Source organism: Dendropsophus ebraccatus, chromosome 9 (assembly GCF_027789765.1).
Source record: "Dendropsophus ebraccatus isolate aDenEbr1 chromosome 9, aDenEbr1.pat, whole genome shotgun sequence".
Lineage (NCBI taxonomy): Eukaryota > Metazoa > Chordata > Amphibia > Anura > Hylidae > Dendropsophus > Dendropsophus ebraccatus.
In genome coordinates this window covers 13670648-13697129 of record NC_091462.1, presented here as the reverse complement: position 1 = coordinate 13697129, position 26482 = coordinate 13670648, and the positions used below count along the sequence as shown (strand labels likewise).

General features: G+C 46.7%; 2 protein-coding genes across 2 annotated transcripts in view; one reads left to right on the top strand and one right to left on the bottom strand.

Moving 5' to 3' along the window:
• Positions 1-808: 808 nt before the first annotated feature.
• The window catches only part of MGAT5 (alpha-1,6-mannosylglycoprotein 6-beta-N-acetylglucosaminyltransferase), a 118178-nt gene continuing 92504 nt past the window's right edge, over positions 809-26482 (bottom strand). The window contains exons 13-17 of the mRNA XM_069982605.1: positions 9426-9572; positions 8794-8910; positions 7579-7653; positions 6710-6867; positions 809-5275 (exon numbers count right to left, since the gene is read on the bottom strand). Coding sequence (XP_069838706.1) covers positions 5077-5275; positions 6710-6867; positions 7579-7653; positions 8794-8910; positions 9426-9572 — 696 coding nt within the window. The 3' untranslated portion in view covers positions 809-5076. The remainder of the gene's footprint in view (positions 5276-6709; positions 6868-7578; positions 7654-8793; positions 8911-9425; positions 9573-26482) is intronic.
• LOC138801974 (uncharacterized) lies at positions 23285-24972 on the top strand. The gene is made up of 6 exons (XM_069985070.1): positions 23285-23474; positions 23549-23623; positions 23725-23781; positions 23891-23965; positions 24083-24169; positions 24306-24972. Exons 1-6 carry the CDS (start codon positions 23316-23318, stop codon positions 24945-24947), a joined length of 1095 nt encoding a protein of 364 aa, XP_069841171.1. The 5' UTR covers positions 23285-23315; the 3' UTR covers positions 24948-24972.

Below are 26482 nucleotides of genomic sequence, written 5' to 3'. Positions count from 1 at the left end.
AGTGATTGCAGCTCTGGAGTATAATACAGGATGTAACTCTGTGTACATACATTACATTACTGATCCTGTGGCCCCACCAGCAGAATAGTGAGTGCAGCTCTGGAGTATAATACAGGATGTAACTCAGAATCAGTAATGTAATGTGTGTACACAGTGACCCCACCAGCAGAATAGTGAGTGCAGCTCTGGAGTATAATACCACAGTCATATCAAGAGGATCAGATGCTCAATAAATTTTGTGTCCGTTGTGTCCGTTATTAAAGTTCCAACAAAACCAGATTCACAAAACAACCTTTAAAGAGTTAAAAGGCACATACTGTATTGAAATTAAATTAAGACACAAAGAAGACAATTTCAAAAGAGACACGAGAACACAGAATCTAGAATTTACAAGTGACGCGCCCCCCCCCCCCCCCCCAAAAAAAAACAAATTGCGAAACAATCACATAAAGCAAACCCCACCCCCACAAACAATAAAAAACAAAGAAAAGCAGTTCTATTTTATACATGTGCAAAATAACTTGCATATATGAGATAATGAGGTCCTCATCGTCTTCTTAACAGTGTGTATTGTATTCAATTTTCACCAGCGGGAAAACAGAATAAAGTAGAGATCAACAAACAAAAGGTATAATAAAAAGGAAAAAAAAAAAAAATCTTTTCATCCCCCTCAATGGACTAAGTATGGGTATGAAGGGTTAACACAAAGAGAACGTGACTGATAAATTAATACAACCAATAAAACACAAATAAATCAGTGCAACAAATCAGAGAACAGAATGCCCGTTTCTATACATCTTTAGGTTTAGGTGTCGACGAGGAATGTGATACATCACATGACCAGTAGGCGGCAGTGTCCCAGCTTGATTGACAGTTATATAGTTAACAGAATGTTTGATTAAAGTGGTATTTTCCAGCCTGGGGCAAAACTACAACTCCCATCATGCCCTGACAGCCGAAGGCTGTCAGGGCATGATGGGAGTTGTAGTTTTGCCACAGTTTGTGGTACACTGGGTTAAACAGTGATCAGCACTGCCACAATTTGGCCTATAGGAGGCAGCAGAAACATTAGTGGATGAGGAAAACATAGCGGCTTTCTTCCAAAAATACCACACCACCTGTCCAAAAAAAAAATGGAGCTGCAATACCAGATGCAACCTGTCTACAAGTGTGGCGCTCTTTTTCGGGAAAAAAAAGATGCCATTTTGTTTAAATCTAATTCTGTAAGAATATTTAACCTGTTGTAGCTTTAACCGAAAACTAAAGATTTTTAACCAGAGTTCACAAGGCCTGTTACAATAGAGTGTATACAGTGTCTACTGAATAGAAGGCCCCCCCCCTTATCTCCATACCGAGGACCTCTGCTGGAGATTTAGAATAGTACATGCTAAAGTAAATGGAATTTTAAGTATATTTTTGGAATTTTAAGTATATTTTTGTAACAAGTATTTCCAGAGGACAAGCGGTCGTAGGATGTTTACGTGAACCATGTAACCAAGGTGTACCACATCATGTGCATTCCCGTGTACAGACTCGTGTCCGGTTCTTGGGTTATTCACACTTTAGATCAGTGATCTAAACCTGTGACATAACTACAACTTCTCACTTGCCTTGAACAAAAGAAAAAAATTGTATGGTTCCTGCTCAGCAGTCTGACTACGTAGTCAGGGCTGTCCCTTGCTAGCCTATAACAGAAATGAGGGGCGGTCCAGACTACTGAGCAGCAACCACTTTTTCCACCTGAAGATAAAAAAAAAAAAATTAAGGAGTTTCCTTCAAATTTGTGTATTTTAATTTTAGGAAAAAACGAATGAAGTCTAACCCCTGGCTTTACAGCTCCTGCAGAACTACAACTTCCAAAATGCCCTAACAAAAAACGTTGCTGCTCAGCAACCTGACTACGTAGTCAGGACCCAAGTAGCTAATAACAGAAATAAGGGGGCGGTCCAGACTACACAGCAACAACCACCTATTTCTCCTGTGGCTAAAAAAAAATAAAAAATGTATGCGTTTCCTACAAATTTGTATTTTTTTGAGGAGAACTTCATGAAGAGTCCTTTTTGAGGGGAACCCTTTTGTTCATGGTAAGGAATTAAGGGATTAAGACTTCCTCATATGATTCAGGTTTCTTGTTGAGATTAGTGGAGTCAAATGTACAAGACCAATCAATGTAATCAAAATTTGAATGATCTCAATAGCCCCCCCTACTGATAGTGAAGAAGCTTTGGCCTAGCTCTTATCCATTTGCAACTCTAGTTACTTACAGTTGTGAGCTGAAAATTACATCTGTCCCCTTTTAATTTTTAGGCAAATTAAAAACCATATTTATATAAATTAAACTTAATGAAAATAATAAACTAACCAGCCATGTACCGATAAGGAATCCGGAGGCATCATGGGGTAGTGAAGTGACAGCCTGGCTACAAACTGGTACTTCACATTCAAGCTTTGGATGCCCCCAGCCAATACACATGAAGGCAGTATACCCACCGACGATGCACAGTGAAGACGGCCCGCAGATTCCCAAACACTAAGCCTTATGAATTCAAACAGATTTATACAGGGGAAGAAGGGGGGCACATTTACAGCCATGTATTACTGTTCTAATGCATCTAAAATGGAAAAGTTACCACTGTCTCTTGTGCACAGCCCTGATGTAGTGCTGTCTCCATGGAAACAGACTACAAACACACTTGTGTAGTCTGATCCTGCAGGCACTCCCTTTCATCTGATCTCTACTTTTTTGCTAGGCTGCAAAATTTTGTAAAAAGTAGAGGACAGACTGAGGGCGCCACTCACTCACTGGTATTGTGCAACCTTCAAAGTGGCACCAACGGTACTGATCTTGTTTGGGTTGACACGATTTAGTAAGTGTGCCGTTCAGTATCAGGTAACTTTACCAAACATGTATGTAACTGCCTGACAGTTTTGTACAACTGTATATACCTGAAACATCTACACATGGAGGTTTAGACAATGGACATGAGCGAATTTAAAAAAAATTTGATTTGGCTAAAAATTTGTGAATTTGTAAACCAAACCTTAACGGATCGCACTAAAGCAGCTAAACAATTGTTTAGCTGTTTTGGTGCAAATAATATTCCCTGGTGTCCTCTTCTGAGCCAACTCCAGCCCCCTCAGCCAAATACTGAGATGGGACAGCGGCAGCCAGTGATTGGCTGAGCGGGCTGTCACTCTACAGACAAGAGTGACCGCCCACTCAGCCACTCACTGGCTGCTACTCTCCCATCTCAGTCAGTGGCGCTGGGCAGGCTGGAGACCGCTCAGAAAAGGACAACAGAGACATAGAAGACATCGGGGGAGCGCGGACTGCTAAATTGTTTAGCTGTTTTAGTGCAGGTCGTTAAGGTTCGGTTCACAAGCGTGCACATTTTATGCCAGAAATTCACAAACCTGACTAATAGTTTTTTTAAAAATTTGCTCATCTCTAATTACCACCATACAGTTTGGGTGCTATTATATGGGCCGACTACAGCCCTATCATTTTAGTAAACGAGCGCGTATCTGCTCCTATTAGACGGGCCGATAATCGGGCAGTAAGGACTGCATGGACATCATTAGCCATGTCCACGCAGCCCTTGTCCAAACACCTGACGCCTCTCCCGGCTCCCGCTCTTCTCTCCTGTGCTCCGCCGCTTCCCGGTCCAGTCAGCTGACAAGACGCTCAGCCAATTACAGGCGGGGACCTCTGCAGCCTGTGATTGGCTGAGCGGCTTGTCAGCTGACAGGCCGCTCAGACACTGGGACAGGGAAGCTGCGGAGATCAGGAGAGAAGACCTGGAGCAGGGAGGGGTAAAGTATCAGGTGTCTGAACAATAGTCAGCTGTTGTCTGCGCATTGCTTTTACACGCAGTGACGCACTGTCGGCGCCTGACGATTTTAGGTCCAAACCTAAACCAATTAGCTGATGATTGTTGTCATCGGCTGAGCGTTGTACCTATTACACAGAGCGATAATCGGCCAAATCGGTCTAATTTGGACAATTATCGCTCCTGTAATAGGGCCCTTAGTGAATTTTAGGCAAATTTGTTAGATTCACTTCGCTCACCACTAGTAGACACAAAGTGACAGGATTTTTAGATGCATTAAAGCTGTTGTTGTAAAAATATGTTAACGTCTGAACACAGCCTACAGCATCACTGAGGTTTCCGATGCCTGGTGCCTCAATGTTTCAGACTAGCTGGTCGGACACCTGACAGAATGGCTGCCTTCGCTCTGTGCAAAAAAATAGGTCAAATGGCAAAAAAAAACAAAAACAAAACAGCCAAAACATAAAATTATTACAATCTGAAAAATGTACACCCTCTGTGTCATAAATATCTAAATAAGAATACTCCACATGTTAAATATATACAGAATTATCTCACAGACATGCCCTTAAAAAAATCAATAGACTGTACAGGCTGTGTATATCTCTTCTCTGTAATTCTAATGCTACTGTCTCTTTAAGGACTGGCTTTGTCTAGACTACCTCCATCACTAGCTAAGACAGTATTATGACCAACACAATGGTTTTGTCAACACGTTTGTCCTAAAATGATTCTGGGAGGAGCGATGTGAGTGGAAATCAGAGTGTCTGGCAGTGCCTGCGATCTTACACGGGGATTGGGGGGGATTTTCCTACCCCCCACAAATTTTTGCATATGACCACAAAATCTTGCAACACCAGCGTTGCGATCCATCAGTAGCTCGTCCTGCGGAGTAGTCACGCGTCAGGATGCGGCCAGCGTTTCTCCGCAACCTCTGCAGCATGCGACTAGAAAAATGGCGTCCTTCAGACGTCTCATTGGATGGGTCTGCTCAGCAAAACCGGGTGCGGATTTGGAACTTATCCGTGCAGAGGTGGAAGGTCAGAGTCGTAGTAACCGTTCCTTTCACATACTTCGAACTCCTGATGCAGAATCCAAGTAGTCCTTGGAAAATGGCACTAAGAGTGCCCGCCCCCTGGAGGGCGAAACGCTCGTCCGTCTCCAGGAATGCCGATGCCTTCCAGTGCTCCTGCACCAGCTCTGAATGGGTCCCATCCATGTGGGAAGGAGGAGGGGGCACGGGGTGCTATAGACAGTCCTTGCACAGTGCCACCTGTCCTTTCATGTAGTCTCTGCAGGGACAGACCCTCTTGTGGTTGGGGTCAGACCCCGCACAGCTGAACAGCAAGAGATCCCCTTGAAAGACACAATGGTTCTTTTTCTCGTCAATCGATGGGACTACAATGTCGTTGGCGGTGTCTGATGACTGGCAGTGGATCCCAAACCTGTGATAGACATGCGTTTAAAGATCAGTGCACAGAGGTCTGGGAGCAGTATACACCAGTATATAGAATGGAAACCGCAGGCAGGGTGATAGACGGGTGGAAGGTGATTTTAGGAGAGGGGTACACTGCAGCACAGAGTATTTCAGAAGCAGAGATCTGTTATGCTAGTAAGGCCAGGACAAAACGTGAAGGTAGAAGGACCATAAGCCGAGGTGTCCTCAGCAGCACACAGTATTTCAGGAAAGCAGTGTGCTGATCCTTCAGGAGTTCATACAGTTACATAGAGATATATACGGTAGCACAGAGGTCTAGGAGCAGTATACAGAATGTACACCACCACCAAAAAAGGAGGGGGGATCCTAAGGCCTATAAACAATGTGAGCAAGCGCAGTGTTTATAGTGGAAGTAACAGGGTACACAGAATCTGCACTGCTTTCTCCTAAAATACTCTGTGCTGCTGTGTACCCAGTTACTTCCACTATAAAACACTCTACTCGCTCACACTGTTTATAGGCCTTAGGATCCCCTGCTCCTTTTCTGGTGGTGGTGTAGATTCTATATACTGCTGTATACTGCTCCTAGACCTCTGCGCTACTATATATCTCTATCTGACTGTGTGAACACCTGAATAGTCAGCACACTGCTTCCCTAAAATGCTCTGTGCTGCAGTGGGCCCTGTTACTTCTTCTATATAACAATATGTTAACTCCTACGTGTCTCCATTCATCTCCTCCCATTACATATAGCCCTGTTCTTACTAACATCATGGTGGACATGACAAGATCTGCACAGCTTTCTCCTGAAATACTCTGTGCTGCTGTGATGTCCATCACAGTGACGTTAGTAAGAACAGGGTTATATGTAATGGGAGGAGATAGGAGTGTTATATAGAGGAAGTGACAAGGTACACTGCTGCATAGAGTATTTTAGCAGCAGATTTGGCAGGATTTTATGATAGCCGCTCATGGGATTACAGTACAGACACACACACTGTAACATAGTGAAAACAGGGTACACAGCAGCACAGAGCATTTCAAAAAGGTAGTATACAGGTTTGGTAATGGTCAGTGACCAGTCCACTCATGACATTAGTAAGGGGGGAATGGAGACAAGTAGGAGTTCACACAGTGTTACATAGTGGTACACAGCAGCACAGAGCATCTCAGGAGATGAATGTGCTAATCCTGGGGGAAGCAGCCATTACTAATGTTATTGAGGACAAGACTATTTATGATGGGAACAGAAGTGTCCTAAGCAGCACAGAGTATTTCAGGAGAGGAGCCCTGAGCATTGTGTCCTAGACTATTTCAGAGCTGTAAGTACGGGTATATACACCATAGTATATACTTCAGCTAATTGGCGGATTAGTAATCAGCAGCTGGATCCCTGCAGGACTACAACTCCCAGCATGTTGTGTTGAATGCGCACACTTACTTGGCCAGGTCTTTGTCCTTGTTGAGGTGTTGGAAGTACGAGGGCTCACAGATCAGCTGGTTCTCCTGGCACACTTGTTTGCAGGACTTGCCCGGCTCAGCTAGCTTCACCTGCAGGGCGCTTAATGGCGGCCACATGACCTGCCCGTGGCAGAAGTCCTAGGGAGAAATAACAGTAAGAATGAATACAGCGCCTGCAGATATGAGCAGTGGCCTACAGGTGGCGCCCAAGCCTCAAATAAAAAATAAATAAAAAAAGACCTAGACAACTGCAATCAAGTGAAGGCAGAATCACACAGTGTGAAATTATTTACACTCCGATGGAATTTAAAGGCTTTGACAGACCAGCTTAAAGGGACAGACACTACACCTCCTGTACCTGCTTAAAGGGGTAGCTCACAAAAATAATTCTTCTTTCAAATCAACTGATCAACTGGTGCCAGAAAGTGCTAGAGATTTGTAATTTACGTCTATTACAAAATATCTAGCCTTCCAGTACTTATCAGCTGCTGTATGTCCTGCAGGAAGTGGTGTATTCCTTCCAGTCTGACAATTGCTCTCTGCTGCCACCTCTGTCCATGTCAGGAACTGTCCAGAGCAGGAGAAAATCCCTATAAAAAAAAAACCTCTCCTGTTCTCCAGACTGGAGAGAATACACAACTTCCTGCAAAACATACAGCAGCTGATAAGTACCGGAAGACTTGAGATATTCTTAATAAAAGTAAATTTCAAATCTCTGGCACCAGTTGATTTAAAAGTGTTTTATTTTTGTTGAACTACCCCTTTAAAGTGTAGTTCTCTGTCTCCATAAAAAGGTGAATCATGCCACTACCGGATTAGCCCATCCCGTTTGCTCCAGTGCGTCCTCACCTGTTTCTCTATGAAGGCGTTCACCCTCTGCAGCATTCCCTCACACGTAAACTCGTAGGGCAGGTACGGTTCGTTCTGCAAGGAGGGGAAAAAAAACATTAAGTTAATTCACGGCATCCAGAGACATCACGTCGTAGCAAGCAGCTCAAGCGAAATAGGTTGTAGAGGGTTTTAGGAAATGTGTGCACGTCTCCTCTGCCGCCGATCACATCAGAGTGTCAGACACCTCCATCCCAATGGAGAGAGGCTTCTGATGGATGCGGGAAGTTCTGCACAGATCACATCCCCAAGTTGGATGTTATCAGAGCTGATCTCTGCCGTCACCGCCGGGCGTTAACCTCATCCTAATTCACGGAGGGGGGCACAGATCTAGTCAGACACTGCTGCAATGCCTGGGACAGTATGCACTGGATGTCAGGGGCTGGGGAATCCTACATATGTGGTCTGCACTGAGCGGCAACACAACTCCCAGCATGCCCAGTGAACTTTATGTCAAACTCAAGGGATGTTGAACAGCTGCTGCAAAACTATAATTCCCATCATGCCTGGACAGCCAAAGCTTTAGCTGTCCGGACATGATGGGAGTTGTAGTTCTGCAACAGCTTGAGGGCCATGAGTGACACCTGTGTCAGATGAACATGTGGTCTGCAATTTATGGCCTTTCAGCTGTTGGTAAACTACAACTCCCAGCATGCCCTGACAATTAGATGAATCATATATGTACGTGGTTTAAACTATGCAGCACACTAAATGTTTGTAAACTGCATTTCCCACTATGGGTGCTAGTGGCGTAGTTACACCCCTAGTTCAAAGGGTCTGCAACCTATGAATCTCCAGCTGTTGGTAACCTACAAATCCCAGCATGCGCTGATGGCCTGGTGAACCATGTCATATACTGTATGCATGTGTGGTCTGCAACCTAGGGCTCTTAAGATATCAGAGAACTACAAATCCCAGCTTGACCTGACAGTTTGGCAAACCTTATGGATGTAAGTCTGGTCTGCAGAGTGCAGCTCTCCCACTGTTATTACTCCCAGCATGCCCCGACCACTGATCTGTACATCATTTCCCTTCTCAGAGTCATATTAATAGCTGTAGATTACAGAACAGGTGGGTGGGTTGAGCCAGCAAGTGTCGCTGAGACACTGTGGTAATATACGCATACTGTATGACAGAGCGGCCGATGTTGGGGGTGTAAAGAGGAATAATGTCAACCTTCTGATTCATGATCGCCTTCACCGCCTTCTCGACTTCCTCTGGGTCGTTGATGTTCACCGTCCAGACGTGAGGTTTGCCTATATACACCTCAGCGTAGGGATGCTGGGAGGTTAACTGCAAGAAAGTAGAGAGATGCATTAGACAAGCCGTCCAGGATAAGAAAAAGGTCTGTGATTATTCTCCAGACACAGCGCCACCCATTACATTGGCTGTTTATAGTATTGCAGCTCATTCATAACGCTGCGAAGTCCATGCTGCACCCAAGCACATCCATTCATAACACAGTCACGTCAATGAGTACAGTGTAATTCTTTGCATCTCCTGTGGTGGTGCTTCAGATCAACACAAACTCATTACCTGCCAACCAGCTATCAACTTAGGGTCATGGCAGAAAGTAGACAAGCCCTTTAAGACATTCCAGTCTTGTATAAGATGAACACACAGAACATAGTCATATTGCAGCACGGTTCTTCAATCTATGGTCCTCTAGCTGCTGCAAAACTACAACTCCCATCATGCCCTGCCAGCCTTTGGCTGTCAGGGCATGATGGCAGTTGTAGTTTTACACAAGCCCAAAGTCTTTGTATCTCTTCTACTGCTCAGCTGCCGCCATACTTTCCACCACTCACCTCTCGGAGCGTCGGCTTGCCTTTAAAGAAGTCCGTATTCCTGCTGCTTTTTGGTGGGTCGAATTTAGGGTTCAGGAAGGCGCAGCCATTGGCTATGGCTTCGAGCGGAGCCGGCCCTTCATATGGGAATCCCAAGCCAACAAATAGCTGAAATAAGAACATACAGTGTGATCCACATTGCATTCCCAAGTCACATGCACCTTACGTTATTGCAGTTAGTATACATCTATACAATTGGGAGTGAGATTGCGGCATCCAGGTGACTCCCAGCATGCCCTGACAGCCTTGTGGAGAGCAGTGTGCTGGATACTATTGCTTTAAATCAGTGTTCTCCAACTTGGGGGCCCCAAACTGTTGCATAATGGAAGTAGTAGTTGTGCAACAGCTGGATGGCCACAGGTTGGCCGACGTACACCTGATCATCTGGGACAGACTAGCCAACAGTAGCCAGACGGACTAGCATTTAGTGACCAATTCCAATCCCACCATTTAAACCCTTTAAATCAATGTTTTATTAAAACAGCTTAAAGGGGTATTCCACTCAAACATAACTTTTGATAAGTTGCTGCCCATAGTGAGACTAACAATTCCTTCCATATTTTTTATTATCTATTCAGTCTCCTTCCCCCAGTTCTGAGCTGCTGTTTTCAGCTGAACACACATAAATTTGTGTGAGCCTTTCTGTCTGTCTCCCCCTCCCTTCTGAGGCAGCTGATGTAAACAAGTGCCTGGCAGGCTTTATCTGCAACATTGTAGCTTCTTTGTAATGCTGGGAGGGTTAATCACAGTGAGTTCATCAGCAACTTGACCTCAGAATAACCATCCCAGTATTACAAAGAAGCTTCAATGCTACAGAGAAAGCCTGTCAGGCACTTGTTTACATCAGCCACCTCAGAAGGGAGAAGGGAGGAGAGGGAGAGAGTGGAAAGCTCACACATAGATTTTAGGTGTTCAGCACAAAGCAGCAGCTCAGAACTGGGGGATGGAGACTGAATAGATAATAACAAGTAGAAAAGGAATTGTTAGTCTTACCATGGCAGCAACATAAGAAGTGTTATGTATGAATGGAATACCCCTTAAAGGCAAATGTACCATCTCGTAATTGTTTTTTTCCCCGCATTATATAACCGTGCGATCGGCCCGTTCTATACGTTGGAGGTGGGCTAGGTGTCCCCGGTGTAATGATATCCCCTTCCCTCGGTGTCGCACCTCCATTAGGAGCAAGATTGGCTGGGTCACAGAGGGAAGAGAATATTGTTAAAATGGGGGCTCCGGGCCCACCTCCAGTGCATAGAGCAGGCCGCACACAGCATGGGACCTGGGCAGAGTCTTGAAAAATAGACCGCGCCACCGGGATCTCCATGCTGGCTAGATAATGAAAAAATAAAAATAAAATTAAATAATGAGATGGCACATTCGCTTTAAAAAATTCCAAAACAGAAACTAAAAACCGGTTAAATAACCGCCCCCACCATATCAAGGAAAGTCTAAGCTGGCATGGTGCCAGGAGACCATGGCGGGCAGCAGATCGTACATATTAGCCACACTGCACTGGTCCTATTTAGTGTGTGTAATGCAGCAAGGGAACGCTCACCCACGCAAACCCGATGACTGCCAAAGAACATGGCGAATTATATGGAAACAGCGGGGGTCCGAGCCTCTAATCATCTGGACCCTTCAGGTTATTCAGCATGTGTCACCAAGACTAGAGATGTGTGTGCAGCTGGGGATACATGTATACATGGAGTCTGACAAATAGCCGCTCCAGCAGGATCGCACAGTGAGCAAAGAAAATCTATAATAACAATGAAAGTAATGAAAACACAAATATAAGTAACAAAAATATACTTAAAGGGGAACTCCAGCCCTGTAAAACGTCTTAGTTGCTGCCCTGGCAGAATGGTGTAGTATATAGAGGAGGTGGTGTCCTGTGTGGTGCAGTATATAGAGGAGGAGGTGCCCTGTGTGGTATAGTATATAGAGGAGGAGGTGCCCTGTGTGGTGTAGTATATAGAGGAGGAGGTGTCCTGTGTGGTGTAGTATATAGAGGAGGAGGTGTCCTGTGTGGTGTAGTATATAGAGGAGGAGGTGCCCTGTGTGGTGTAGTATATAGAGGAGGAGGTGCCCTGTGTGGTGTAGTATATAGAGGAGGAGGTGCCCTGTGTGGTGTAGTATATAGAGGAGGAGGTGTCCTGTGTGGTGTAGTATATAGAGGAGGAGGTGTCCTGTGTGGTGTAGTATATAGAGGAGGAGGTGCCCTGTGTGGTGTAGTATATAGAGGAGGAGGTGTCCTGTGTGGTGTAGTATATAGAGGAGGAGGTGCCCTGTGTGGTGTAGTATATAGAGGAGGTTGTGTCCTGTGTGGTGTAGTATATAGAGGAGGCTGTGTCCTGTGTGGTGTAGTATATAGAGGAGGAGGTGTCCTGTGTGGTGTAGTATATAGAGGAGGTTGTGTCCTGTGTGGTGTAGTATATAGAGGAGGAGGTGTCATGTGTGGTGTAGTATATAGATGAGGTGTCCTATGTGGTGTAGTATACAGAAAAGGAGGTGTCCTGTGTGGTGTAGTATATAGAGGAGGAGGTACCCTGTGTGGTGTAGTATATAGAGGAGGAGGTGTCCTGTGGGGTGTAGTATATAGAGGAGGAGGTGTCCTGTGGGGTGTAGTATATAGAGGATGTGGTTCCTGTGTGGTGTAGTATATAGAGGAGGAGGTGTCCTGTGTGGTGTAGTATATAGAGGAGGTGGTGTCCTGTGGGGTGTAGTATATAGAGGAGGAGGTGTCCTGTGTGGCATAGTATATAGAGGAGGAGGTGTTCTGTGTGGTGTAGTATATAGAGGAGGTGTCCTGTGTGATGTAGTATATAGAGGAGGTGGTGTCCTGTGTGGTGTAGTATATAGAGGAGGAGGTGTCCTGTGTGGTGTAGTATATAGAGGATGGGATCTATGTAAGCGTGCGGTGCTCCTGGCACTGTTAGAGCAGTGTGAGTCTCCCAACACTATACACTATGATAAGTGACATCATACATTGCTATGACATGACAGGTACAGGATAGGGAGGTAGAGGGCAGGGGGATGGAAAGTATCCACTGCTGCACATACCGCTATCCTCTGGGGACGGCTGGCTGCGGCCTAGTATGCTGGCTCCTCTATGGCAGAAGCATTTAGCATTATGGGTGGTATGTACAGCAGAGACGTGTGCCCCCACATAGCAGTTACTACATTATTTCCACCTAAGTTACACATTCCAACCCCTTCCCCCACCCCAGACCGCCCATATTATAATCCGCTGCGAGGTCCTGCAGGCCAATAATCCTGGCACCCACGGGCAGAGTCTGACATGACGCGTCTGTTCTAGATGACAATGTAACTTAAGGCTATGTGCTCACTATAAAATACATGCAGAGACTTCAAGCGGAATCCACCACCCCTTGAACTTCTGCCGTCCCATAGACTGATATTCGCAGCCAAATTCCAACGTCCGCCCAAAGATGCGGGCAAATATCACTGAGTCTATGGGAAAGGGGAGGCCGTCCGGTGGATTCCGCTTGAAGTCTCCGCATGTATTCCATAGTGAGCACATAGCCTTAGGCAGGAACACATTCATCTGCAGATCCCTATTAATACCACCAACTGTGGGCTTATTCTCATAGGACGCAGGTAACAGCTGAGCCGCCATATGTGAGCATAAAACTCATACCTTCCAGAACCCAGACCGAACCCTCAAACTATCACACCCTGGACCCCCATATAATAAGACCTCAGGTAAACCAGTTTAGGATGCTCCTATGTGGCCCTTTTAATGTTCACACATCACCATTGCTTTTATTCAGCTCCATTCACTTCAATGGTACTAATCTGCAATACCGCACCCAAACAAGAGTGGCGCTGTTTCTGGAAGAAAGCAGATGTGTTTTTCTAACCCTTGATAACCGCTTTACTTTATACAAATTTTAGGAATGAACACTGATACAGCCCGTGTCTGCTTTATGGTAAGCTGCTCACTATATGGGACGGGTGTTCTTACTGTCCCTGATATCTCTGTTATTAGCTGTAATATGAAGGGTCTGGGTCTACGGATTCTCATGTTACACTTATTTTTATTCGCTTTATTCTTTACATCTGGAATTCCATTGGGCGATTGCTACTTGTGATGCAAAATTGCCATACACATTGGTACATTGTACAGACGGCCCTGGGATCTAGTCAGTGATCAGTTCCCGATCCCACCGGCCGCTGCATCTGTGACAATAGCCGCCATTCCATCAGAGGTGGAGCTGTCCGTCTCATCTGCTCCTCCTGTCAGCGCAGTCATCCTGCCATCTAGTGGTGGGGCAAGGAGTCACATACCCTGATATCCTATAGGCCGTGCCTTGTTCTACGGCCATAAAAGCTCCATCCACCACTGGAGGAATCTCACAGAACAACGGCCGGGATACAAACCATTGTAGTTACATATGGGGAACAACAACTGATACTGTTACCATAGCAACATAGACAACTGCTATATGTGTGTTATCTGTAGTGTCAGGAATAAGTGGTACAGTATAGCTGCTGCTGGGGGAGCTGATGATGTCATCACCTCCTAATGATGTCACATGGACTTCGGAACGTTGCCATGTGACCACCGGCGGGTATATAAGGGGCCTCCGACCACCTATAGCTTGTCTCTGCTTTGCCATTCGTGGTGATAGGAGACACCCCTCTTGGCGACAATGAGGGTGATTCTGATCCTCGCGTTTCTGCAGCTGATCAGTCCTTCTACACAGAGCCGTATACCCAGCACTCAGGACGTCTCATCATGGCTATATACCATCCTGCCTGATGAACGGCCAATGGAGAAGCCACCACCACCTCCTCCCACTATGTATGAGGTAAGTCTCCCAGTACTATCCCTACAATCCAGCATTGTATTGTTATTATATAATATTATTTCTTGTCTTTCAGAGATTCTTACACTGGATTGACACCATCTTGTCCTATTATTACCCGACCACCAACCCGAGACCCTGGAAGTATGAGGCGAGTACCAGTCCTATCCATGGGATACAGAATTATTAGGATTCCCTCCATGATGAGATTAGGCCGGGACGATTTCTTTCATATTTTTTATTCTCTTTCAGGACTTCCAGTCGGAAGACGTCGTTCCCCACATCCGGGTTATATACCAGCTCTTTGGGGTGAGTTATAGTTGCTGTATATTATGATCGGCCTACACCACATACAGCGCTCACACTGCCTGATCCCGGGGGCCACGGCCCCATATAACACATGTTGTTTTCTTGCAGGAATTTTTAGCAGACCCGGTTGGTGATCCGTACGCCGCACCCGGTCACAGACGCACGCGGGAGCGATGCATTGGGGTAAGTGGAGCTCAGACTGTATATTCCATGTGGACATGTTATTGGAGACGCCTCGGATTCTACTTACTATACTTTCTATGTAAGTTATTATATTCTCTTTGTTTTTAAATTTTACAGAATAACCCATCGCCATCCATTGCCCCCCGGGAGAAGCCTACGCTTATGAGGAGAATATACACATGGATGAGTAGTAAGGTGCTTGGGGTAAGTGACGCCATCTTGTATTATAGGGAGCGATCTGCAGTCACACATGACCCCCTCCTGTTCTGCTGCAGGACGGACCATGAAAGCTGGAGCTGCTCTTATGGCTTCAAAGTCTCTGTCTCTTTCTATTACAGGAGCCTCCACCACCCGTGACCCCCAGAGAGGATGCCCCCGGCTGTATGGTGACCCTCTGCAATCGGGTTATCAGTGGAGCTGTATTCACGCTCCTAATATCTCCACTATTCACAGTAGTGGTCCTGGCCACCTGGTTGGCACATGAGGAGGACAGCGAATGGGAAGCTTCCTCTGGTGCCGATGATGACACAGCTCAGGTCCCGCTCAATGAGGACCCGGTGGAGGCTGAAGCCATACCAGAGCCGCAAATCGCAGCAACATCAGGAGAACAAACCACTGAGAGCCTGAATGTGCCGGCAGAAACATCCGCAGCCGCACCGGAACCATCCAGGCTAAAGGGCATCCTCCGGTCCGCACCGCGCCAACAAGTGACATCCAAAAAAGTTAAGTTCAGCGTGAAGGTGCATTTCCGCCCCATCCCACCAAACCACAAGAACCAGAAGGCTCGAACCTCCTCAGCACATCGGGAGAGAGAGTTTGTCCAGGACCCCATGTCTGAGTATGACTTACCACCCAGACAGGACACAGAAATCGTCCATCAGACACCACCAGCCCACCGGTCACCTGCCCACCACATCGCCAGACACATCATCCAATCCCTGAGCTGTCTCTGGTGTGGAGCAAGGACCGAGGAGGACTAAGACCGAGCCAGATCATAGGCACCATATTAATAAAAAATATCCAAAATGATACGATGTGTCAGTGTGTGATGTGAAGGGCTGTAAAGGGTAAACAGTAAATCTGAAGGCGGCCGCCCTTACTAAGAAGCTATAGGATGTGTCCAGGACATGGAGCAGGAACCTGCGGCCCCCCAGCTGGTACAATAGTACGGCTCCCATCATACCTGGACGGGCAGAGCTTTGGCTTCCAGACATGATGGGCGCTGTATCTGGCAGCAGATACACCAGGTCTGACACTTATTACCTGCTATGTGTGTCAGTGGTTTCCTTCTATACATTGTGTCCTATCTGCCATACGCTAGGCCTCTATATACTGCAGTGTAGCCTGCTGGGACCATCCAGATGAGGAAACTACATGGAGTCTACAAAGTTTCATCTATTTCCTATGTCTTTTCCTGCAGGACGCAGCAGTCTGGTCTTCTATATTGTTGGGGTCTCGGACTGAGATAGAATCAATGGTGGAAAATAGAGCAAACGTGGTGACTAGTAGCCGCCATTCAGTCCATTATACTTGGATATCCTGGCAGGAGTCACAGTATACACTGACCACATAGATGAGATATCACTGACACATGATGGGAACAGCCCAGTATAGGTACAGGTATATGGCTGTGTACACACTGGATTTCTGTCAGTCATTTTCCAACAAAACCAGGAGGGGCTGGAAACAAAAAAGGGGGAAACCTTCCCAGTATAATTTGTCAGTTACCTAACTGGTTTTGGTTGAAGAAAGACTGATGGAAATCCTATGTGTGACCACAGCCTATACCAGTCTGCCTGCATACTCACTGATTAGTAGTTTATATCTGGCCAGGGGCGTTGCAAGGCATTGAAGGGGTACTCCAGCAAAAATCTTTTTCTTTCAAATCAACTGGTTTCAGAAAGTTATATAGATTTATAATTTACTTTTAATTAAAAATCTCCTAAAAAGTCTTCCAGCACTTCTCAGCTGCTATATGTCCTGCAGGAAGTGGTGTATTCTCTCTAGTCTGTCACAGTGCTCTATGCTGCCACCTCTGTCCATGTCAGGAACTGTCCAGAGTAGGAGAGGTTTTCTATGGGAATTTGCTGCTGCTCGGGACAGCTCCTGACATGACAGAGGTGGCAGCAGAGAGCACTGTGTCAGACTGGAAAGAATACACCACTTCCTGCAGGGCATATAGCAGGAATATAGCAGCTAATAAGCTGGGAAGATTTTAAAAAAAGAATTAAATTACAAATCTATATAACTTTCTGAAACCAGTTAATTTAAAAAGAAAAAAATTTCGCTGGAGTACCCCTTTAAGATTTGGGCCAGGGCCCAGATAAGGTCATTGCCCCAAATCTTTTGCTGTCAGTTAATAAACTAGTGACGGCTGCCAGTGCTGCCAGCCTGTGGGTGCAGAGAGCAGGGCCACAAGCACAGAAGCAAAGCGCTTCATTCCTATCTGTATTCCGCTCATTAGGCTTTCCCCGGGTGCTGGGAAAAGGTGGATTCAGTCCTAGGAAACTGGGAGACGTTCCCCAGGACTGGATCCATCTTTTCCCAGCACCTGGAAGCGACAGGGAGCGAAGCAGACTTCAAATTCACAGCCTGATGAGCGGGATGAAGCGCTTCGTTTTTACTGTAAAATTACTACTTGTCTCTACCCATCAGACATGCACCGACTGCCTCAGTGTGTGCATGGAGCCTGTGTGAACATGGCCTACTGAAAAAACCCTCCCTAGACCCCTCCTGTGCTGCCAACTATCGACCTGTCTCTAATCTTCCTTTTATCTCCAAACTGTTGGAACGCCTGGTCTATTCCCGCCTAACCCGCTACCTCTCTCACAACTCTCTCCTTGACCCCCTTCAGTCTGGTTTCCGTCCTCACCATTCTACAGAAACTGCCCTTACTAAAGTCTCTAATGATCTCCTCTCCGCCAAATCTAAAGGTGACCATTCTCTGCTCATTCTCCTGGATCTATCTGTAGTATGTGACACTGTAGACCACCAGCTCCTCCTCTCCACGCTCCGCTCTATCCGCCTCAAGGACTCTGCTCTTTCCTGGTTTTCCTCCTATCTCTCCGATCGCTCCTTTAGCGTATCATTTGCTGGTTCCACCTCATCTTCTCTCCCCCTACAGTCGGGGTTCCTCAGGGATTAGTCCTGGGCCCTCTCCTTTTCTCACTTTACCCATCGGAAAAATTATCAGTAAGTTTGGTTTTCAGTACCATCTCTATGCTGATGATACCCAGCTGTATACCTCCTCCCGTGATATCACCCAGCTATATACCATCTCTATGCTGATGATACCCAGCTATATACCTCCTCCCGTGATATCACCCCCGCTCTTCTACAGAACACCAGTAACTGTCTGTCTGCCGTCTCTAACGCTATGTCCTCCCTATTCCTAAAACTCAACCTTGCTAAGACTGAGCTGCTTGTCTTCCCTCCCTCTGGTAACCGCCCCCCACCTGACATCTCCATCTCTGTCTGTGGTGCGACCATAACCCCTACACAGCAAGCCCGCTGCCTTGGGGTTATGTTTGACTCAAATCTGTCCTTCACTCCTCATATTAAATCTCTTTCCTCGTTCCTGTAATCTGCATCTAAAAAACATCTCTTAAATCCGTCCCTTCCTTCCTGTTGAATCTGCTAAAACTCTTATTGTCGCTTTGATCCATTCTCGTCTTGACTACTGCAATTCCTTACTAATCGGCCTTCCTTCCTCTAAACTCTCTTCTCTCCAGTCCATTCTCATCTCCATCAGCTGATCATTCATTTAGGGCTAGATCTAAAATCATCGTTCCCCCACCGCGCATCGCTACGGTTGAATAGCAGTGCGCGGCAGGCGACGGACGATTTGACAAGCAGCAGCAGCAGTAATACATTACCTGTCAGGTCTTCTTTTCCGCTCTGTCTTCGTTCCCGGGTCCCGCGCGCTCTAGCTTTAGAATGGCCCGCGGCGGTCCCGGCCTGTGATTGGCTGAGCGCTCCTTCAGCTGACAGGCCATCCTGAAGCTAGAGCCGGGGAGGAAGAAAGAGCAGAGAAGACCTGACAGGTAATGTATTACTGCAAGGACTGCGAGGACATCGGTAACGATGTCCCTGCAGCCCTCGCTCAACGATCATCGGGCCGTGGAATAGGCCCAGTAAACGAGCAGCGATCTAGCAGATCGCCGCTCATTTACATAGTTGATCGGGCCCCCCTCGGCCCGTGGAATAGGACCCTTACGCTCCTTTAACGACTTAAAACTAACAACCACCTTAATCCGCACCTCTCACTCCCGTGTCCAGGACTTCACCCGAGCTGCACCAGTACTATGGAACGCATTACCCAAGACTGTCAGGCTCACCTCCAATACACAAAGCTTCAAACGTGCCCTCAAAACTCATCTGTTCAAACAGGCTTACCAGGTTCCCTAAATTGCCCCCCTCCCTCCCCCAAATACATACGCCAGGCATTCAAGCACTTAGACCTGTAGCAGGCAGGCATTGGTTGCACTGCCTTATTTATAAAGATGGCCGGACCATGCTGAAAAGGAAGGACTCTGCCCCTCTGCCATTTTGTCTCGCACCCCCTCCTAATAGTGTGTAAGCCGATGCATGCGAGCAGGGCCCTCACTCCTCATGTATGGATAACTATATGTATATCTCTGTAATGTCTATTTTTGTCTATGTATGTAACCCCAGAATTGTAAAGCGCTGCAGAATCTGTTGGCGCTATATAAATAAAAATTATGGTCTTATAGTAATTGTATGATTCTCCGAGATAGAACTACACAAGGAAGGGATCTTGCTATCATCACAGACATGTATTATTGCATCTGTATTATGGGGACAAGAGCTGCGGTTTCCGGCCTTGTGAACCAATGATACGCTATGATAAATTGCTATTACATTACAGGGATAGGAAGGTAATAGACAGGGTGGAGTAAAGCTTAACAGCGTTATTCAGAGTTACAAAACCATGGCCACTTTCTTCTAGACACAGCACCACTCTTGTCTCCAGTTCAGGCGCGGTTTGTAATAAGCTCCATTCACTTCAATGGAACAGAATTGCAAAAACCTGCACCCAAACTGGAGACAAGAGCGGTGCTGTCTCTGGAAGAAGTTCTTGTAATGCTGGATAACCCCTTTAAGAGAGGTAAAGCTTGCCAGCGGCAGGGAGAAGGAAGTGCTGGCATCTCGGTGTCAGGGCGACATGCAGCGCTCCCAGCACTGTCAGGGTAAAGTCACGCCTCCGTATTACCTGTCTGCAATTATGGACAGATTACAGACACTATTTGGAAGGGTATTTATCGTATGGATTTATGTAACAGATGTTTTTTAATCTCTTAATGACACAGGGTGAGTATGCTCATGCTGCCGCCATTAGGGGAAGCAGAGAGGGATCACGGTGCGGCCCTCTCTCTGCAGAATGTGGCTCCCGGCTAATCAGCTATTTAACTGACAGCTGCGTTTAAATAGCTGGTGTCCCCCATCCCTGGGGTCTAGTGGGGAGGATCTCCCCTCTGCAATGCGATCGGAGGGGAGATCCCCCCCATCTTACCGGCCTCAGCATCGAACTGACACTGATCCCGGCTTGGCAATCTGTAGATCTGGTCTGCAGACAAAAATAATAAAATAAATATATCATTATATACCATAGTGTGAGTAATTGTTCGATCTATTAATATAAAACAATATTATTCCCACACGGAGAACAGCGTCACCAAAAGTAATTAAAAAAACGCCAGGGTTGCAGATTTTTCTTACTTTTTATATATAAAAAAATGATCAATACGTCCGATCTATAAAAAATATAATACTAATAAAAACTAAAGATCATGGCGCAAAAAATTACGCTCCACAGGAGAAAAAAAAAATGTGATAAGAGTCACAATGGGGGCCATTTTGCTTTTGTCTCAATTTCACCCCATGAATAATAATTTGGAGGTTCCGTCATACATTTTATGGCAGATTGAAAGAAGCCATTACAGAGTACACCTGCTCCTGAAAGCAGAACAAGTCCTCACATGGCCCTGTAGGTGGAGAAATAAAAGGCGAAAATAAGAATCAGCCCGATGCTTAGAGTCATTTTAGGGTCTCTCCTTAAGGAGTTAAAGCATAACTGTCAATTCAGGGCCATTTTTCTGAAAACATAAAATATTAACAGTACAAGCGATTTTAAGAAACTCTGTAATAGGTTTTATGTACTAAAAGAGTTTCCTTCTGTAGTGAAAAAGCAATCTCCCAGCCTCCCCCCTCACATCAAATGAAGCAGGATTTATGTGTCCATTATGTGGCTATGGAGAGGGGAGGGGCTGTTAGGAGTGAGTGAGCACGGAGCAGTCCTGCACAGCACAACACCCTGCAATCTTCTCTTAGTAAGTTCATAGATAAGCACTGACCTTTCTGACACCTGAATTTAGCGTTTTAGGTGCCCAGAGAGTCTACAAACAGCTGACCTTCATGTCACCTCTTCCTGCTCCCTCATCTCCCTCGGCCCCTCCCCCCTTCATAGGCTTACAATGGAGAGAGCAGGGCCCGTCTTCACTGGCTTCTCTATAATGAAGACGTGTTCGCCTGATAATACACAGATAAGAAGTCAGGGGGGGAGGCTGGGAGATTGCTTCTTGAGTACAGAAGGAGGCTTTTTTGGCTGATGAAACCTATTACAGAGTTTCTTAAAATCGCTTATACTACTGATTTCTGCAATAAAAAAAAACATGACAGTTACGCTTTAAGGAAATCTATGGATTTCATCAGCGGCCAAAAACCCTGGCACCCACAGCAAGAGTCTGACATGAGGCGTCTGTCCTAGATGACAATGGATTGCACCATGTATGTTATTGGACACAGCTCCCCAGCAGCTTATTACATGATCAGCCAATAATACAGAATATAATTACACATGCCGATGGTTCATCTGGGATGTAAAGATCCCAGCACGCCCTGATCCCCATTCAGTACTCATACTGCCATATCGGCCGCAGGAACATCATTTTATTTTATTTTATTTGGCTTGCGGGCACATTTGGGTGGTGCCCATCATTGAACTCTTTGCAATGTACGGCCGTCAGAACGTCCATACATTGTGTGAACAGAGAAACGGCCGCAGTGCATTATTTTAAGGCAAGAATGACCGTTCTTATCTTTAAATATAGACTGTGTGAACATAGCCTAAGGCCGAAAGACACTCGCCTCGATAAAAGTTGTCCACCAACTGTGCTCCTATTCTTATAGGACGCAGGTAACAGCTGAGCCGTCATGGGACGCCTGGACCCCTATATAATAAAACCTCAGGCCAAGCTCGTTAGGATGCTGTCCATGTGGCCCTATAAAGGTAACCCTTCACCCCAGCACCTGGGGCAAAGCCCGCCCGACCACCCGGAAGAGACGCAGATACTTACCCACTCCCCATGCACAGGATAAGGGACAGGTAAGTGGTCGCAGGGATTCTGACCTCTATACATACTGCTGTTCTCCGTACCGCACCCCGCCGGCTTTGTTATGAATACAACATTGGGTACGACCTGCAGCTCTATTTACTCCTGGAGCTACGGAGAGAACAGAGTACGCTGGAATAGCGCTGTATTCTGCCCTTTCTGTAGCTCCATAGGAATAAGTTGAGCCGCAGGTCGTACCCAACGCTGTATTCATAACAAAGCCGGCGGAGCCCAATACATGAAAATTAAAACTTGCATGTAAAAATCGCACCAAAAACACAGCAATAAAAACAGTGTTAAAAATGCAGCAATACGGTACGTGTGAAGGCACCCTTAGGGTGCGTTCACACGTACAGGATCTGCAGCAGATTTAATGGCTCAGATTTGAAGCAAATCCTGAATGCATTCTTAATCTCACTATATGGGACGGGTGTTCTTACTGTCCCTGATATCTGTTATTAGCTGTAATATGAAGGGTCTGGGTCTATGGATTCTCATGTTACACTTATTTTTATTCGTTTTATTCTATACATCTGGAATTCCATTGGGCGATTGCTACTTGTGATGGAAAATTCCCGTACACATTGGTACATTGTACAGACGGCCCTGGGATCTAGTCAGTGATCAGTTCCCCGTCCCACCGGCCGTTGCATCTGTGACAATAGCCGCCATTCCATCACAGGTGGAGCTGTCCGTCTCATCTGCTCCTCCTGTCAGTCATCCTGCCATCTAGTGGTGGGGCAAGGAGTCACATACCCTGATATCCTATAGGCCGTGCCCTGTTCTACGGCCATAAAAGCTCCATCCACCACTGGAGGAACCTCACAGAACAACGGCCGGGATACAAACCATTGTAGTTACATATGGGGAACAACTGATACTGTTACCATAGCAACATAGACAACTGCTATATGTGTGTTATCTGTAGTGTCAGGAATAAGTGGTACAGTATAGCTGCTGCTGGGGGAGCTGATGATGTCATCACCTCCTAATGATGTCACATGGACTTCGGAACGTTGCCATGTGACCACCGGCGGGTATATAAGGGGCCTCCGACCACCTATAGCTTGTCTCTGCTTTGCCATTTGTGGTGATAGGAGACACCCCTCTTGGTGACAATGAGGGTGATTCTGATCGTCGCGTTTCTGCAGCTGATCAGTCCTTCTACACAGAGCCGTATACCCAGTATTCAGGACGTCTCATCATGGCTATATACCATCCTGCCTGATGAACGGCCAATGGAGAAGCCACCACCACCTCCTCCCACTATGTATGAGGTAAGTCTCCCAGTACTATCCCTGCAATCCATCATTGGTATTGTTATTATATAATATTATTTCTTGTCTTTCAGAGATTCTTACACTGGATTGACACCATCTTGTCCTATTTTTACCCGACCACCAACCCGAGACCCTGGAAGTATGAGGCGAGTACCAGTCCTATCCATGAGATACAGAATTATTAGGATTCCCTCCATGATGAGATTAGGCCGGGACGATTTCTTTCATATTTTTTATTGTCTTTCAGGACTTCCAGTCTGAAGACGTCGTTCCCCACATCCGGGTTATATACCAGCTCTTTGGGGTGAGTTATAGTTGCTGTATATTATGATCGGCCTACACCACATACAGCGCTCACACTGCCTGATCCCGGGGGTCCACGGCCCCATATAACACATGTTGTTTTCTTGCAGGAATTTTTAGCAGACCCGGTTGGTGATCCGTACGCCGCACCCGGTCACAGACGCACGCGGGAGCGATGCATTGGGGTAAGTGGAGCTCAGACTGTATATTCCATGTGGACATGTTATTGGAGACGCCTCGGATTCTCCTTACTATACTTTCTATGTAAGTTATTATATTCTCTTTGTTTTTACATTTTACAGAATAACCCATCGCCATCCATTGCCCCCCGGGAGAAGCCTACGCTTATGAAGAGAATATACACATGGATGAGTAGTAAGGTGTTTGGGGTAAGTGACGCCATCTTGTATTATAGGGAGCGATCTGCAGTCACACATGACCCCCTCCTGTTCTGCTGCAGGACGGACAATGAAAGCTGGAGCTGCTCTCATGGCTTCATAGTCACTCTGTCTCTTTCTATTACAGGAGCCCCCACCACCCGTGACCCCCAGAGAGGATGCCCCCGGCTGTATGGTGACCCTCTGCAATCGGGTTATCAGTGGAGCTGTATTCACGCTCCTAATATCTCCACTATTCACAGTAGTGGTCCTGGCCGCCTGGTTGGCACATGAGGAGGACAGCGAATGGGAAGCTTCCTCTGGTGCCGATGATGACGCAGCTCAGGTCCCACTCAGTGAGGACCCGGTGGAGGCTGAAGCCATACCAGAGCCGCAAATCGCAGCAACATCAGGAGAACAAACCACTGAGAGCCTGAATGTGCCGGCAGAAACATCCGCAGCCGCACCGGAACCATCCAGGCTAAAGGGCATCCTCCGGTCCGCACCGCGCCAACAAGTGACATCCAAAAAAGTTAAGTTCAACGCGAAGGTGCATTTCCGCCCCATCCCACCAAACCACAAGAACCAGAAGGCTCGAACCTCCTCAGCACATCGGGAGAGAGAGTTTGTCCAGGACCCCATGTCTGAGTATGACTTACCACCCAGACAGGACACAGAAATCGTCCATCAGACACCACCAGCCCACCGGTCACCTGCCCACCACATCGCCAGACACATCATACAATCCCTGAGCTGTCTCTGGTGTGGAGCAAGGACCGAGGAGGACTAAGACCGAGCCAGATCATAGGCACCATAGTAATAAAAAATATCCAAAATGATACGATGTGTCAGTGTGTGATGTGAAGGGCTGTAAAGGGGAAACAGTAAATCTGAAGGCGGCCGCCCTTACTAAGCTGCTATAGGATGTGTCCAGGACATGGAGCAGGAACCTGCGGCCCCCAGCTGGTACAATAGTACGGCTCCCATCATACCTGGACGGGCAGAGCTTTGGCTTCCAGACATGATGGGCGCTGTATCTGGCAGCAGATACACCAGGTCTGACACTTATTACCTGCTATGTGTGTCAGTGGTTTCCTTCTATACATTGTCTCCTATCTGAGATACGCTAGGCCTCTATATACTGCAGTGTAGCCTGCTGGGACCATCCAGATGAGGAAACTACATGGAGTCTACAAAGTTTCATCTATTTCCTATGTCTTTTCCTGCAGGACGCAGCAGTCTGGTCTTCTATATTGTTGAGGTCTCGGACTGAGATAGAATCAATGGTGGAAAATAGAGCAAACGTGGTGACTAGTAGCCGCCATTCAGTCCATTATACTTGGATATCCTGGCAGGAGTCACAGTATACACTGACCACACAGATGGAATATCACTGACACATGATGGGAACAGCCCAGTATATGTACAGGTATATGGCTGTGTACACACAGGATTTCTGTCAGTCAATTTCCACCAAAACTAGGAGGGGCTGGAAACACAACTGTGTAAACCTTCCCAGTATAACTTTGCTGTCCATTCTCCTACTGGTTCTGCTTGAAGAAAGACTGATGGAAATCCTATGTGTGACCACAGCCTATACCGGTCTGCCTGTATAGTCACTGACTAGTAGTTTACCTATGACAGCAAAATCCAGGATATAGAGCGGCCCCCCCCCCCCCCCAGACCCACTGGAGTCACAAACTGGTCTCCGCACCTCTCCTCTACTCCCATCACATCTTTATCGGCCTAAATAGTTGGCCCAGATGCGTCAAAACTAATGGGGTAAATTTCTGGTCAGAGGCATTGTGCGACATTAACCCCTTTGTGACCGCTGATACGGCTTTTTACGGCGGTCACTAAGGGTCCTTATTCTGCTGCCATCAGCTTTTTACGGCGATGGCAGAGAATAAGGCTGCGGGGTCCCGGCCCCCCCCCCCCCCCTTCCCGACGATCGCCGCTATTAACGTTATAGCGGCGGCCGTCGGTAAAGGGGATTACCGGTGCCGCCGCTGCTTTTCATCTCCCCCCGCCGTGAATCCACGGGGGGGGGGAGATGAAATAAGTGTCCCCTCAGACCCCAGATCAGCCCCCCCTAGTAGGGAATCACTAACCCCCCCTCCCCCGGCGGCCATCATTTCCAAGATGGCCGCCGCCATCCCTGCGAACAAACGATGTTTGTTCGCAGGGATGGAAAAGTTTAAATGAATGAACTGTTGTTATCCTGGAGGAGCGATCTCCATTTCTGAAGCCGGCCGGGGACCGCTCCAAGATGGCGCCGTCCCCGGCTCGGCACTCGTTTACTTCCGGCTGCAGCAGCCGGAAGTA

Excerpts from the sequence above, each read along its gene's own strand:
- LOC138801974 (XM_069985070.1), top strand. The coding sequence starts at position 23,316 with ATGAGGGTGATTCTGATCGTCGCGTTTCTGCAGCTGATCAGTCCTTCT. Across the intron at positions 23,782-23,890 it reads TTATATACCAGCTCTTTGGG|GAATTTTTAGCAGACCCGGT; the intron begins GTGAGTTATAGT and ends GTTTTCTTGCAG. Across the intron at positions 23,966-24,082 it reads CGCGGGAGCGATGCATTGGG|AATAACCCATCGCCATCCAT; the intron begins GTAAGTGGAGCT and ends TACATTTTACAG.